Source organism: Odocoileus virginianus, chromosome 10, assembly GCF_023699985.2.
Source record: "Odocoileus virginianus isolate 20LAN1187 ecotype Illinois chromosome 10, Ovbor_1.2, whole genome shotgun sequence".
NCBI classification, from domain to species: Eukaryota; Metazoa; Chordata; class Mammalia; order Artiodactyla; family Cervidae; genus Odocoileus; species Odocoileus virginianus.
The window spans coordinates 30,780,327-30,795,564 of record NC_069683.1 but is presented as its reverse complement, the minus strand read 5'-3'; the positions used below and the strand labels follow the sequence as shown (position 1 = coordinate 30,795,564).

The following is a 15,238-nucleotide window of genomic DNA, read 5'->3' as shown; positions in this document are numbered from 1 at the left end:
TTCATGTCAGTCACTGTGGGTTCCTCAGGACCAGGGCACAAGACTTATCTACCTCTGTAGCCTCACACTTAGCATAGAGCCTGACCAGACCAGGCACTTAGCAAAGGTGGAAAGGAGGCAAAAAGGAAGAAGAAAGGGAGGTTCTAGCAGGAAAGGGGAAGTATAATATAAAGTGCATACAGAAGGCAAATACCAGCTCCCGGGAACAAGAAGAGTCTGGCAAAGTGGGAGTTTGATGTATGATGCAGAGAGCCCGGAGCCGGTGCTTGGTGACAACCTGGAGGGACGGGGAGGGGAAGGAGGTGGGAGGGGGTTCAGGAGGAGGGGACACTTGTATGCCTATGGCTGATTCAGATGATGTACGGCAAAAACATCACAATATTGTAAAGTAATTATCCCCAATTAAAATAAATTAATTAAAGAAAAGAAGAGTCTGGTGAGCTATCCTCACACCCTCTACCGGAACTCAGCTCTCAAACTCCCCCCGTCACCAGTGAACACAGCACAGAGAAACCACGGAGGTTGCCTGAGAGCAGACATGGCCGGCAAGATGAACAGAACTAACCCGGGGAATCTGGTTAGGGCCTGGGGAGCCAGAGGGTGGCAAAATTCCCAGCCTGAGTGCTACAAATAGATTTTAGCAAAATGAGGTCAACTGTTAACACAATCAGGCTTGAGGCAAGGGAGGAGGGTGTAAACAAATGAGATGCTGACATGTGAACAGAGTGCGGAGTGATAGAATTTTCAGGGTGCCAGTTTTCAGGGTGAGAATGTGAGGCTCCAATAATTATCACTTTCTGGAATACCCTCTCCCCATGTATTCTGTCTGCTTCTCTACTGCCCACAGTCCCCTGTGCCTGACAGATACAAATACTCACCCCTCACTGCCACAGTACGTGCTAGGAATTTCTTTCACCATTTACACAGCCTTCTAGGCTGAGGTGTCTGTTTAACCTGCAAAAACTATTCCTGGGCTCTCCTTTATTCTGGTTATAGCCCCCCAAAAATAACCTTAGCTGCCCCACCTGTGCACAGACACTACACAGGGAGCAGTTCTCCCCACAGTTAAACTGAGCCAGACTCTTCCCCTACCTCCCCCAAGACTGTAGCTCTGGAGGGGCCCAGCCTCCTTCTGTGTAATTTCCAGCATTCATCTCCTGGCACCTCCTCCTTGCTAGGCCTTAACGCTGAGTCTGAGTAGCGATGACCAATGAACAAAGCTGTGTCTACCCTCAAGGAGTTTCCAGTTTAAAGAGTAACAGACAGGAAAACAGATTGTTATACAGAAAGCAGATACAATTACTTTTCTGTGCCCCTGAAACTAACACAATATCGTACTAGTATAACCAATTATACTTTCAATAAAAGAGAGGGCAATCTGAAATAACAAACAAAAAAGCAGGTACAAAGGACTGTGGATCCCCAGAGGAAATTGGAAAGTAAGAGGGAAGGGTTAGCATGCCCAATAAGAGGCTGGAAAGGCATCCTAGAGAAGGATCATGACAAGTAGAAAGCAGGTACGAACAGAGCAGGCTGGGCCAAACAGGCAGCCCCTCCTGCTCACTGATGACTTGCCCTATTACCTGAGCCGCTGTGGAAGGAAGACAAGGTGCAGTCTTTGTCTTTTCCTCTTCACAAATCCCCCAAGCCCCATGATTACTGTGCAGCCTCTTTCTGCACCTTTCTCAGTACTCCTAACAACACAAAGGGCACCCAGCCCTGAGCCCAAGACAGTGATACACACTAACAGCAGAAGCTACCACTTAGGGGAAACTGGGACACAGAGAACCTTAGGAATGTGCCCAAGGTCACCAAGTGACTGGGTGATAGAGCCAGTCTGTTTGATTTCAGAGCTGGGAATCTTACATCTTGTCTCCTCTCACAGAAGTGGAGGGTGGGATAATATAGTAGAAAAGAGAGCTGAAATATAAGTCAAAAACCTAGGTTTGAGTCATGGCTCTGCTGTTTAAAACTCGCCTCATTTGAGCCTCAATTTCTCCCTCAGTGACTCATTTGCTGCCATAATGAGAGATCAGCTGAGATCCCAAACTGAACACTGTCTTTGGGCCTCTGTGTCTCAGAGCACACCTGACACCTGGCCACTGGCACTGTCAGGAGAGCCCGAGCTGGGCCAGCCTAGAGCCAGCTCTGCTGGTGGAAAAGACGGGAAACACCTGCGCTGCTCTGTGGCCCACGCAGGGAGGGCCGAGCTGTCTTCCACGGTCAGGACTCCAGGCTGAGCCGGTCTGATCCTCCTTCCCTCTTCCCAAGCTCTGAGGCTGCTGCAGGCAGATGGATCTACTCACTCAGCAGATCCCCCAGCTACTGTAAACAAAATTGTGATTTGCAATTTCTCAAGCCTCAGACCAGCGGTGGGATTTCATTAAGACTGGGCAAGGTAGCCACAACTGGCAACTGAAGCCAGCCCAGGTGCTCAGGGGGTGTTCACGCAAGCCAGTGGGGAGGCCTGAGACCACAGCCTTAACAGCTCACCCTGGATGCAGAACCCAGGTCCAAACTAACACAGGCCATCACTCGAAATCCTGCATGGGTGCTGGTCAGGGAAGAGCACTGACTAGGGGTTTTAGTCCATGTGCAAATGGTAAAACAGAACCTAGGGGACACAGGTCAAGGGATTCTCTGCAGGCACCCACCAGGGGCGGCCCACTCTTGCAGAAGTCTCCTGGCAAAGAGCTTCCTAGTATCTTCCTTAGGTTCCAGCTGGCAATTTTATAAGTTTTTCTTTAAGAAGCATCAGCAGGAAAGTATAAAAAACAATCTCTGCCATCAGGACACCTGCTGGATTCATCTTAGCTCCCAGGAGGACACCAATTCTATCTGAGTTCTTGAATGAAGAGCCAGTAAGAGCCTTAATAACCAAGACCATTTCACAGATGAGGGAAACCAAGTCTAGGCAGGAGAAGTGAACTGTCAAAGGTCACATGATAAGACAAGGGCTGAACACAGAAGTCCTAAAAGTACAGGATACAGGCAGTAGGGGGAAAGAATAGGCCTCCTATCTTTTACACAGAATCCTTATCAACCAAAGGGCTTCTCCCCAAAATCATGGAACGTCACAGCTGAAAGGCGTCATAAGGATCCTTCAGTTCAGTTGTTTCATGATACAAATCAGCAAATATATACTGAGAAAAACAACCTACACAAGGTCACACAGTGAGTGGCAATTTTGAAAAGAGACCAAGCTGCTTCCCTAGATTTATAAGAAGTTCTCTAAATGGAAGTCTAAAGGTTATAAAAAATCAAGTTGTAATAATGATGATGATGATGATGATGGGAGATATAATCCACATACTCTAAAATTCATTCTTTTAAACAAAACAATTCAGTGATTTTAGTGTATTCACAAGGTTGTGCAACCATCAGCACAATTAATTTTAGAACCTTAATCATTACCCCAAAAGAAATCCCATATCCATTACCAGCCACTTCCCATTTCCCACTCACTCTAGCCCCTGCCAGCCACCAATCTTGATTTGATCCCTATGGATTTATCTATTCTGAATATTGCATATAAATGGAATCATACATGTTCTTGTAGCATGTAATCAGAACCTCACTTCTTTTTATGGCTGAGTTATATTTCATTGCGCTTATACACTACGACTATTTATCCATTCATCCATCAGTGTACACATGGGTTGCTTCCACCTTAGCTATTGTGAATAGTGCTGTTATGTATATGTACTTGTTTCAGTACCTGTTTTCAATTTTGGGGTACATTCCTAGGTATGGAATCACTGAGTTATAAGGTAACTATGTTTAACTTATTGAGGAATAATGAGACTATTTTCTAAAGTAGCTGAACCTTTCTCATTATCACTAGAAATGTACAAGTGTTCTAATTTCTCCACATCCCTGCCAACACTTACTTTCTGTTCTTCCCTCTTTTCACTTTTATTGTAGCTATCCTAGTGGGTGTGAAGTATCTTCTTAACTCTAGTACCTTTGCTCTGCCTACCTCAGAAACAGTTTTCTGCTGACCTCTGACCTCCCTTAGATTAGGTCACAGGCAACCTAGAGGCTAAATGAATCTAGAAGATACTCCTGTCCTGGTATCAGCCTAACCCAATTCACTGGGGTTCCCCTTGCTGGCTCTGACCTCTGGGACCCAGTACCATGTACCCAGGATTCTGATTCTCACGCTCTCTAGACCTAGCTGATTTTTCCATTTGCAAATCTTACTTACTTTAACCTGTTTTTAACACACCCTTTCAGATATGGTAAATACTATTTCGATACAGACCATGTGTGTGCTAAGTTGCTTCAGTCATGTCTGACTCTTTACAACCCTATGGACTGTAGCCCCCCGGGCTCCTCTGTCCATGGGATTCTCCAGGCAAGAACACTGGAGTGGGTTGACATTTCCTTTTCCAGGGGATCTTCCTGACCCAAGGATCAAACCCACATCTCTTACATTTTACATCTCCTGTGATGGCGGGTGGGTTCTTTACTGCTAGCACTAGCTCTGTTAACGGTCTATTAGTATATCTCAGAAGACTAAAGAAGATTTCAGGCTGCCAAAGGCCTCCCCTAACTGCAGGGTGACATGGGAGAGCCTCTGAAAAAATAACCTAGCTTTCACTGCTGGGTTTGATTCTTCTGGTATAAACATTTTTGCTGGTGTATATAAAGAGAGGGGGGCAGGCTGTTAATAAAGAAAGTTTAATAAGGCCACTTCCCATTTTTCAAGAGTCAGCTCAAGAGTGATCCTCTCCATAAAACTTCTTGGTCTCCAACTGAAAACTCCTCCCTACTTTGTACTCCCATCTGAACTATGGAATGACTTACACGACTGTTCTACCACTGTATCTGTTGACCATTTACTGAATTTGTTGACATGCCAATCTTCATTTAGATGGAACTTCTTGAGAGAAGAGACTCTGTCATTTAATGGTGCACAGTAGGTGCTTTAAAAATGCTGGTGGATGACTAAAAAGCCATTGCTCAGTACAGAGGGTGGGCCTCACATTAAGAGTAGAACTTCATTGTGTCATTTATTCAAAACTTATAAATGAATGATGATAAGAAAAAATGTGTTCTAGGACCAAAAAGGCTTCCCTGGTGGCTTACACAGTATAGAATCTGCCTGCAATGCAGGAGAGCTGGGTTCGATCCCTGGGTCGAAAAGATCCCCTGGAGGAGGGCATGGCAACCCATTCCGGTATTCTTGCCTGGAGAATCCTCATAGACAGAGAGGCCTGGCAGGCTACAGTCCATGGGGTCGCAAAGAGTTGGACATGACTGAGTGACTAAGCACATAAAACAGGACCAAAAAAGGCAACAAAGCAGATAAAAATGGTCTTCTCCCATGTTGCTCTGTTTCACACTTACAAAAGGTATAGACCTTCTGAAGAAGACAAAACTATGGAGAGGTAAAAAAAAAATCGGTGATTGCAGGTGGACCACAGAGGATCTTTAGGACAGTGAAAAACCATTCTGTCTGACACCACACAGGTGGATACAAGTCATTTTACATTTGTCCAAACCCACAGACTACACAACACCAAGAGTGAATCTTAATGTAAACTATGGACTCGGGGGGATAATGCTGTGTCAGTGTAGGTTCAACAGTTGTTACAAATGTACCACTGTGGTTTTTAATGGGGAAGGCTATGCATGTATGGGGGCAGAAGTATATGGAAAAATCTCTGTACCTTCCACTCAATTTTGGTGTGAACCTAAATCTACTCAAAAAAATAGTCTAGGGACTTCCCCAGCGTTCCAATGGTTAAGACTCTGTGCTGCCACTACAGTGGCATGGGTTCAACCCCAGGTAAGGGAACTAGGATCCCACATGCCATGGCTAAAAGAGAAAACAAATTTTTTTTTAATGTTTTAAATTTAAAAATAAAAATAGGGATTTTCTTGGTGGTTAGGACTCAGGTTTTCACTGCTGTGGGCCTGAGTTGGATCGCTGGTTGGGGAACTAAGATCCCACAAGCCCTGTGGCCAAAAACTAAAATAAATAAATCTTAAAAATAATAAAAATAAAGTCTATTAAAGCTTTTTTAAACCAAAAAAGTATGCACCTATCCACCTCTATTGAGACATCAGCTTGGGCACTTGTCAAGCCAAATGCAGAGACAGGGAAATGTCACACTGTCGCTGACCCTGCCTGCCGGCGGCTTCTCTAGACTGGTGTTGGGCTTCACAGTATCCTGCTGCTGGCATCCTCTGCTGGGGTCAGGCTGGTGCCAACAGCTCCCAAAGGACACAGAGTAGGCCCTAAGAGCCTTCTGGTCAAGGCGAATTTTCTAAGAAATCTTACTACTCTGTGTTGAGTTCACTTAGAATAAAAAAGGATGGCAAGGTTGATCATTCCCACCTCACAGATGTTCAGGAGCTGAAGCACCTAATCCCCTCAACTGACCCTGGGCTGAAGAGACCAACCTGCCCTAGTCTAAGTGTATCTCTGTTGCTTCAGTGAAAGCCTGCTTAGCCCTGTTTGGTTGTTCAAGGACATGAAATGTTCAGCAATCAGTCCATGGCCTCTGAACATCCACAGTGACAGCAGGAAGAGCTAGACAGCACTCAGCCCCCTTCAGGTTGTTATCCCCGAGCATACCATTCATATTTAGTGTCTGTATTCTCACTCAGGTTGTCTTCTCCACCTAGACTGCCATCTCCTGCCTCCTCCATGGAATAAAGCCCTACCTATCTTTAAAGGCAGAGGTCACATGCCACCTCTTTTATAGAATGCCTTCTTTAACCTTCCAATGTACCTCTCTAGAACATTCATCTTATCCCTTTGGGGCAGACCCAGGACCTCAACCGAGCTTTGGGGTCCATGGCACATCAGCAGCCTTCCCTCTCCCCAGGACTCACAGAGAGGAGGCCCAAAGAGCACCGTGTCCAGGGCCTTCAGCTGCAGCTTCTGCCGATGGCTCCGGTCTGTCATCTTCAACACAGTCCCTGTCATGGTGGTATTGGTTACAGCGAGCCTGTAGGGGCAAAGAGTAGGGGCTCAGTTCCCTGCTAGCAAAGCAGGAAGGATCCTGGTAGGATTACCCACCTACTCCAGGAACACTTCCATGACTTCTAGCTCCTGGTGCTTGCTCCCCTCTGCACTCTAGCATCTGGAGTCTACACCAGTGGATCTCAACAAGCAGTAAAGACAGCACATAACATTCACCAAGAATTTGTTCACCTTTCTCCCCATGTCCATCATCTCCTGAATATCATATTTTCTAAGGATTAACTATCTGTGACCATTCCCATACTCAACTGTAAATTTCCTGTTGTGCTTCTTCTCCCAGGGATTTTCCACCAAACACCTGTCTCCACACTCCCACCATCTGTAAATGCATCCTCCTGTCCAGCCCAGGTCAAAATGTTACGTACGCCACATGACCCAGTGATTCTGAGGGCCTCTGAATTTACCTGACCCTAACTGTCATTAAATATAAACCTGCTGACAAAGAGCATTGCATTAGCCTTGTCATTGTGTATTTGAGTAATAGTAATTGACTCCCAATCACATTACTATATTTTTTATGTTCCTCAATCATACTGTAATAATAACTTTATAAGAGAGGACCTGTAAACAAGGAAATGGTATAGGAAAAACTGGACTTTGTTTCTCTTCTGCTCGAATTTAGTGGGTATAGACGGGAGAGGAGTATAAGACATGAAAGGTTGAAAAACCACTGGTCTGGGTCCCACAGGTGAGCATGATCTACTACACTATGGTTTGTGCTCTTTTCTGATTCATAGCTTTGTTTCCCTAGATAAAGAGAAGCTTCTGACATCAGTGTGTTATTTACACTCCTGCCTGGGCATGCAGGCTTAGTTACTTCTTTCTCCAGTCCTGGGAAGCAACCAAGCCCATCTATAAAACAGGCAGTGAGATACCCTGCTGTGGGTGAGGGTGGGGTAGGGGTGGGGATGGTCAGGAGATCCAGCTTCTGGTCACAGCTCCATCAATGACTCACTTGTCTGACATATGCTGCTTAATCTCTTCCCTGGGGCCTCAGTTTCCTTCTGTGTAAACTTAAGTAAATCAGATGCTTCCTACAAACTTGGGAGTTCTTGGGGCTCTCTTTAGAGCACTTCTAACAAGTGTACTGGCCTTCATCTAACTGATCAAATTAAGTATCACCTTTCCTACACTCTATTTGTCAAAGAAACCTATGAATTTCTAAGCAACAAGAAATGAGAAAGGAATTAACATTTATTAAGCAGCTGTATATCTCATACTATTCTGAGACTTTACATACAATACCTCATTTAGTCCCCACACTTTAGGAACCCAGTTCTTTTATTAGCTCCACTTTACAGATAAGAAAACTGAGGCTTAATGATAAGTAATTTGCCCAAAGTCACACCACAAGTAAGTGACAAAGGCAGGATTCAACCCAAATTTGCTAGATTCATCCCATTACACCATGCTGCCTAGTGACAGGCCTAGGAAAACACCCCCACTCCACCCCACAGTCCCTGCTCTGAAGGTTCCAGGCATCCTACTGTCACTGAGGTACCACAGTTTGGCTGCCTCTACCCCTGTGCCCAGCCTGGCTGGGTCTGGTCTCAGAACTAATCCTAGTCACAGAATGGCCAAGTGAGCTCACTACCTGAGAAATGATTCCTCATCTATGTTTTTCAGTTTAATCCAAGCCATTGCCATTCTTCAAAATGGCGTGGGTCAGGGATCCACAAGGTAATACTGCTATTTCCATGAGAAAGAACCTAAATCCTGGAGCTTCATGGTTAATCATCTGTTTAATTGTCTGTCTCTTCCACTAAACATGGAGTTCCTCAAGGCAAATGTGGGGTCTGATGTGTTTCTTTGTCCTCAGGGCCCAGGAGACAGCATGGCACAGGGTATGCTTGGTAAAGTGTTGTTAAATAGAACTAAACTGAGTATTTCCAGGATGCCTATTTTCAACTACATGGGGCAAGAAGAAGATGCAGTGAAGAAAGCAGGGCATTTAGAACCAGGCAGACCTAAGTTCAAATCCCAGCTCTGCAACTTACAGGTTTTGATAAATCATAAAATATTTGAAATTCAGTTTGCTTGCCCAAAGGTTGGGATAATAATTCCTTCCTCCCAGAATAGTGGGAATCAACTGAAATAACAGGTAGGAAAGAAACTCTATAAAGGGATGTACAAACATTAAGATTATTACTCTCTCCAGAGTAGGGAGAAGCCGTGAAGAAGAGGCTGCGGGCAGCAGAGGAGGGACCAGCCAGCTCAGCTAAGCCTGGACAGCAGTGCCTGGTAGCTCTATGGCTGGAGGCTGCAATGTGTGGACATTCCAACAGCTTCACCTTCCCCTTTTCCCTTTGCTGAAGCTCATAACCAGATGCACCTACATAATAAGATGACAGATTATACATAATGAGCACTTACCAGACAGTAAGCCCTTTGAGGGCAAGGGCAACTTGTTGCCATCTTTATTCCCAGCACTCAGCACAAGTGCTTGGCACAGAGCAGGTACCCAGTAAATATCGCTTGAATAACTAAGTAAATAGATTAATCACTGGATGACATATGGCACTAGATGACATAACAAGAAGTCCAAGCAGTACTCTAGCCCCTCCCCACACCACCTCAAGTCCTAGCATACTTTATCTGTAAGGGAGGCAGAGTTAGGACACAACAGTTGTTGGAACAGTCATTTCAGAGAGGAGGCTGGGGCCAATGCTAGTTGGCCCCCATCTCTGCACCATTTTTTGAGTAGATAAACTGTATATGGGTAATTCAGGGGAAGTTAAAGGAGCCCCGGGGCACAATGAAAGAGACAGCTGCTGGGGTGGGGGGGTGGTGTGCCAGCAGAAGAAAAGAGAAGCAGCACAGGCTTTGAAGTCTACCCAGATCTAGGTTCAAATCACAGTTTTGCCTCTAACTAGCCATGTGACCTTGGAAAAGTTACTTAGCCAGGTTTATCACCTAGACACAATAATACCTACCTTACAGGACTGATGTAAGCATTAAATGATACTGTATATAAAGTGTTGAGTAGAGTGCCTGGCATGTACTAAGTACTCAATAAATGGTAGCCATTAGTACTCTTCCCAGGATTAATAGAAATATTAAATAAGAGAATAGATGTGAAGTGCCCTTTATGCTTTATAGCAAGTGCACAGTAAATGTGAGAAGAGAAGTCTACAGATTCTGCCCTGAAAGGAGTGAAACTTCATTTAACACATGAGAACAACCTGAAGGCAGGCCAACCACGGCCCATTCCCTACACCCCAAGTGAGAAAACCCACTCCCTTCCTGACCTTGGCATGGCATGGCCACTGAGCTGCAGCTTCCGGAAGGTCTCCTCATACTGAGGCAGCTCCACATATGTGATCAGCCACTGCACCACCTCATCCACGGTCCAGTTGTATACTGCAGGAAGAGATAAGTAAAGCCATGATTCCAGAATGCAAGCAATGCTTGCAACTTACTGTCATAGTCACAGTGACCTTAAGAGTCACCACGTCTATGTGTTTTCTCCCATAAAATCCTAACTATGAAAGGAACACACACAGTATTTTTTGTTTCCTTGGGCTTCAAAATCTCTGCTGATGGTGACTGCGGCCATGAAATTAAAAGGCGCTTGCTCCTTGGAAGAAAAGCTATGACCAATGACCAATCTAGACAGTATATTAAAAAGCAGAAACATTACTTTGCCGACAAAGATCCGTCTGGTAAAAGCTATAGTTTTTCCAGTTATCATGCATGGATGTGAGAGCTGGACTACAAAGAAAGCTGAGTGCCAAAGAATTGATGCTTTTGAACTGTGGTATTGGAGAAGACTCTTGAGAGTCCCTTGGACTGCAAAGAGATCAAATCAGTCACTCCTAAAGGTAATCCACCCTGAATATTCACTGGAAGGACTGATACTAAAGCTGAAGCTCCAATACTTTGGCCACCTGATGCAAAGAACTGACTCCTTGGAAAAGACCCTGATGTTGGGAAAGATTGAAGGCTGGAGGAGAAGGGGACGACAGAGGATAAGATGGTTGGATGGCATCACCAACTCAATGGACATGAGTTTGAGCAAGCTCCAGGAGTTGGTGATGGACAGGGAAGCCTGGCATGCTGCAGTCAATGGGGTCACAAAGAGTCAGACACGACTGAGCAACTGAACTGAACTGAACTGAACTGATAGGGAATGGATTTTTTTCTTGTACTATCCTGGTGTATATGGGATAAAACAATCCTGAATTACTATATCATATATTTTTATAATAATAATAAAATGATACTAATAGAATCCATCATTTACATAGCACTTACTTTATAACAGGTTCTGTGCTAAGCACTTCACATATATTAGCTCACTAATCTTTTCGACAACTATGTGAAGGATATATACCACTTTATCCCTATTTTATAGATGAAGAAACTGAGGCACAAAAAAGTTATGTAACTTTCCCAAAATTATCCAGCCAGGAACTGGTAAAGCCAATATTGAACTCAAGCAGTCTGACTTCATGACTTGCCCTGGCCATTATGTCATAAACATCATATGTACATAACATTCTTTAATATATATAAGAATATATATGGAGGATACACACACACACACACATATTCTCCCTGACACTGCAGGAAAGCTTCATACAAATCTGAGCCAAGAGATGGATCCAGATGATACCACTTGAGCTCTGAATGAGATCATACCTATAGATAGCCCTATTCGTATATTTTTCAGTTCCGTGCAAAAAATAAATTTCCCCTTTTGCTTATATCAGGTTGAAAAGATTTTCTGTCACAACAGGAGTCAATTCTAACTGAAACAATTACTGAGTGATCATTCATAATATGGCAAATCACATCATCACCATATGTGGACCACTGTACTTAATCATTTCCTCAATATTATAAGACTGTGATTTTTTTTTAAATGGAAAGCCATAAAAATAATAGTTTAAAAATATTTTTAATAGTTGTGTGGTATTCAGCCACAGAGATAACAAATTTATCTCCATGTTTTGTCAAGAATCAACAATAAAGGAATAGAAGGGGACTTAATGCACAAGGAATATGTTCAAGCCAAGTAAAGGTCAAATGAAATCATGATGCATTATATAAAACAAAGTTTCATAGGAGCTTGAATAGAGAAAAATAGTGGGAGGACTGAGTCACCATATAGTACCCAGTAATACAGCCATGCTGAACTTAAAGAACCTTGGGTGGGAGCAGTTGGGTTTCAGCAAAAATGTGTCATTTTATTGGATTTGAAATGTGCTTTGATTTAAAGTATCAGTGTGTTTTTGTTTGATTATATTTGTACACAAATTTTATATAGAAACTTAAGCTTTATTTTATGTTTGTACATATTTGAATGCTATTAAATAAAACCAGCTTTGCAGGCCCAAGATAAATGATTTCCCTTAAAAGGAATTTGTACATTCCTCAAGTTTGAAAACTACTGCTGTGAGCAGCAAGAAGCCAAAAAAGTTTTGAAGCAGAATGAAATGGTGAGATTTATTACTGTCCTCTTTTAAGATCTGTATCTTTCCCCAAAACTGTCCTGCATGAGAATGCTTTCTAATTTCCCCTTAATGGTCAGGAGAAATTGAAGGCAGGGACCATGTCCTCTTCATTTTTGCTTACCCCCTTTGTCTCTAAAATAGTGCTTTTTATACAGTGGCATCAATAAGAATTTACTCAAAGAATAACTACCCTAAATGAGGCATTCCAGAAATGTTCTGAATGTGTGTCACCAAACAGCAACAACAATCTTCCCAGACAAATATACAGCTCAAGTGGAGGTTCACTTCTGAAACGCTTGAATGCTGATTGTTGTTCAGTCACTCAGTCATGTCCGACTCTTTGTGACCCCATGGATTGCAGCACTCCAGGCTTCCCTGTCCTTCACTGTCTCTGAGAGTTTGCTCAAACTCATGTCTACTGAGTCAGTGATGCTACTGGTATTCCTCTGGTAGGCACACCTCAGATCTTAGGTTGCTTCTGCCACTCTATATAAACTAGAGAAGTTACAAGTCTGGACCCTGTCCCTTTATCCTTCTCCTCCTCTACAGTGGAGCCCAGCACATGGTATAAAGCAGACACTCAGAAAGAACAAAACAGTGGAAGACAAAAATACTCTAATCTCTCCATGTCCCCAAAAAACTGCTCGGGCTCAGGAGAAAAGTTCTAAAGCCAAGAGACTTTGGAGGTAGCTTAGACCATTCACAGAGGCACAGGAAAGGTTCTGCGAGAGGAAATGAGGCAGATCTAGTACACTCAACTGCATCCTAGAAAACAAGGTCCTGGGGGCTCAGATGGAGACTGCTTAGTCATTGCCTGGTTGAATTTCTAGACTAGAAATACATTGGAGGGAAGATAGATTAATTTCCAAGAGATATGCTCAAATCATAGGGCTTAGGAAAGGAAGGATGACAGAACAGGCACTAAAGACATGTTTAGGAAAGTAGAGTGGATTGGTCTTTTATTCCTGAAAATGAATATAGCTCCACATACACTGTAAACATGATCACTTGCTATCATCCAGAGTGTTAGGTAATGAAGACCTAGCAGAGTGGCACAAGATGTGAGGTGGAGAGACAAGTGCCAACATGCAAAGTGCAGGGAACACACTCCTGCCTGTATTGTCAAAGGAGCTTGGCCTCACCCAGCATGACGTATGGAGTAGAAAGGCCACGTCATGTCTTGTTGCTTGAAAGGTCCAAGGCCAGCAGTGCCACAAGAGTCTTTTGTCTACAGGGAAGACACCCTGATACAGGCCTGAGCATAGACCCTTGGCAGGCAGAAACTCCTCTGCTTGTGCCCTACACTGCAGTCTGGGCCCAGGTTTTTCAGTCTCTGCAGCACTGACCTTTTGGACACGTTAATTCTTTGTTGCAGGGGGCTGCCCTATGCACTGTACGACATTTCACAACCCTGGCATCTACCCACCAGATGCCAGTAGTATGCTGCCAATCATAACAATCAAAACTGTCTCCAGATACCGCCAAATGTACTCTGGGGAATAAAACTGCCCCCAGCTGAGAACCACTGCTCTAAACACATGGCAGAAGGTCTCCAAGGAGGATAGTCAGTCTCTACAGAGCTAAGCTTTGTGGAAAAGGACAAAGACTCCAACATGTTAGAACAAACCTCAAGGCAGTTGTTTTTTGGGCTTGGCGCCCACATATTATTCTATTACCTGGCAGATGCCCTACCTAGGTAAAGCTTTGCAGTACAGTGTTGCCCACTCAGAATCACTACAGTTTGAACAAAGTAAGCCACAGTGAGCTGTGTCCTTGTCAGAGAGCAGCCCTGTGTCCCAGCATGATATCCCACCACTCAGTCAAGGCAGGGCATCAGGACCTTGCTCCTAAGGTTCAAGTGCCTAAAAGCTAAAAATTTTGTTCTGCTTTCTCATTCCAAAAGAGAAAATGGGAAGAATCCCTGGCCCAAAGTGAGGAAGAAGGCAACACCAAGTCCAGAGAGCCGTGGCTGTCAGTAAGAGGAGACAGAATTTGGCCAGGAGAGCTTAGTACCGAGAGAGATGCCAAGTGATTCACATGACCAAATCCCAGGAGGACATGCAAGCAAGAGACAGTCTTCTAAAGTCATGATTCTCTCATCCCCTTAAGCCTGTCCATTTGGCTCCTAAAGACATCAAAGACTACATCTCTGGGCAAAATGACAAGCAATATTACACAGAATCAGAGAAGGCCAACCCCTGGAGTTTTCAGCAACACATAGTCCTTCATAAAAGAGATGCACAAGGTGACTAACTTAGTAGTCTCCAACATTTCAAATGACATAATCTGCATGTAAAAAAATTCAAACACACACATGATGATATATGAATATATATTTATAAATTAGATATATATACTGACATTAGGTATATTATAAAAACATATAAAACTTAAAGAATGAGATAAAAATAAATGTAATAGAAATACAACTATTATATTCTCCTGTTGACCCCAGTTGATTGTCTTGTGCAGTTGGAAACCACTGGTCTTTCAGCCATGTAGATGCTTGAGGGAAGGGCATTTCAGGCAGATGGAAGAGTAAGTATTACTCCCTAGCACATGAGCTATAGTAAAACTTCCAGGGATATGCCAGAACAGATCTCTGGCCTTGGCCAATCCTTTTTCTTGTCAGAGGAAGAATAAGCAGTAAGAAATGAGCTCCTGAATCATAATGTTTTTCCCCTGATGGACCAGTGGTGCCTCCAGATAGAGCCCTCACTTACCTTTGTAGTTTCAAACTCACAATCCAGATGAACTATGTCTGGCAGAAGGGTTACCAGTACCG

The 15,238-nt window shown here is 43.7% G+C and overlaps 1 protein-coding gene across 4 annotated transcripts in view; it reads right to left on the bottom strand.

The window, feature by feature from the left end:
- STIM1 (stromal interaction molecule 1) overlaps positions 1-15,238 on the bottom strand; it is a 187,220-nt gene that overhangs the window by 24,871 nt on the left and 147,111 nt on the right. For all 4 annotated transcript variants that reach the window (XM_020891107.2, XM_020891108.2, XM_070473339.1 and 1 more), the window contains exons 4-5: positions 10,246-10,357; positions 6,847-6,962 (exon numbers count right to left, since the gene is read on the bottom strand). In XM_020891107.2, coding sequence (XP_020746766.1) covers positions 6,847-6,962; positions 10,246-10,357 — 228 coding nt within the window. The remainder of the gene's footprint in view (positions 1-6,846; positions 6,963-10,245; positions 10,358-15,238) is intronic.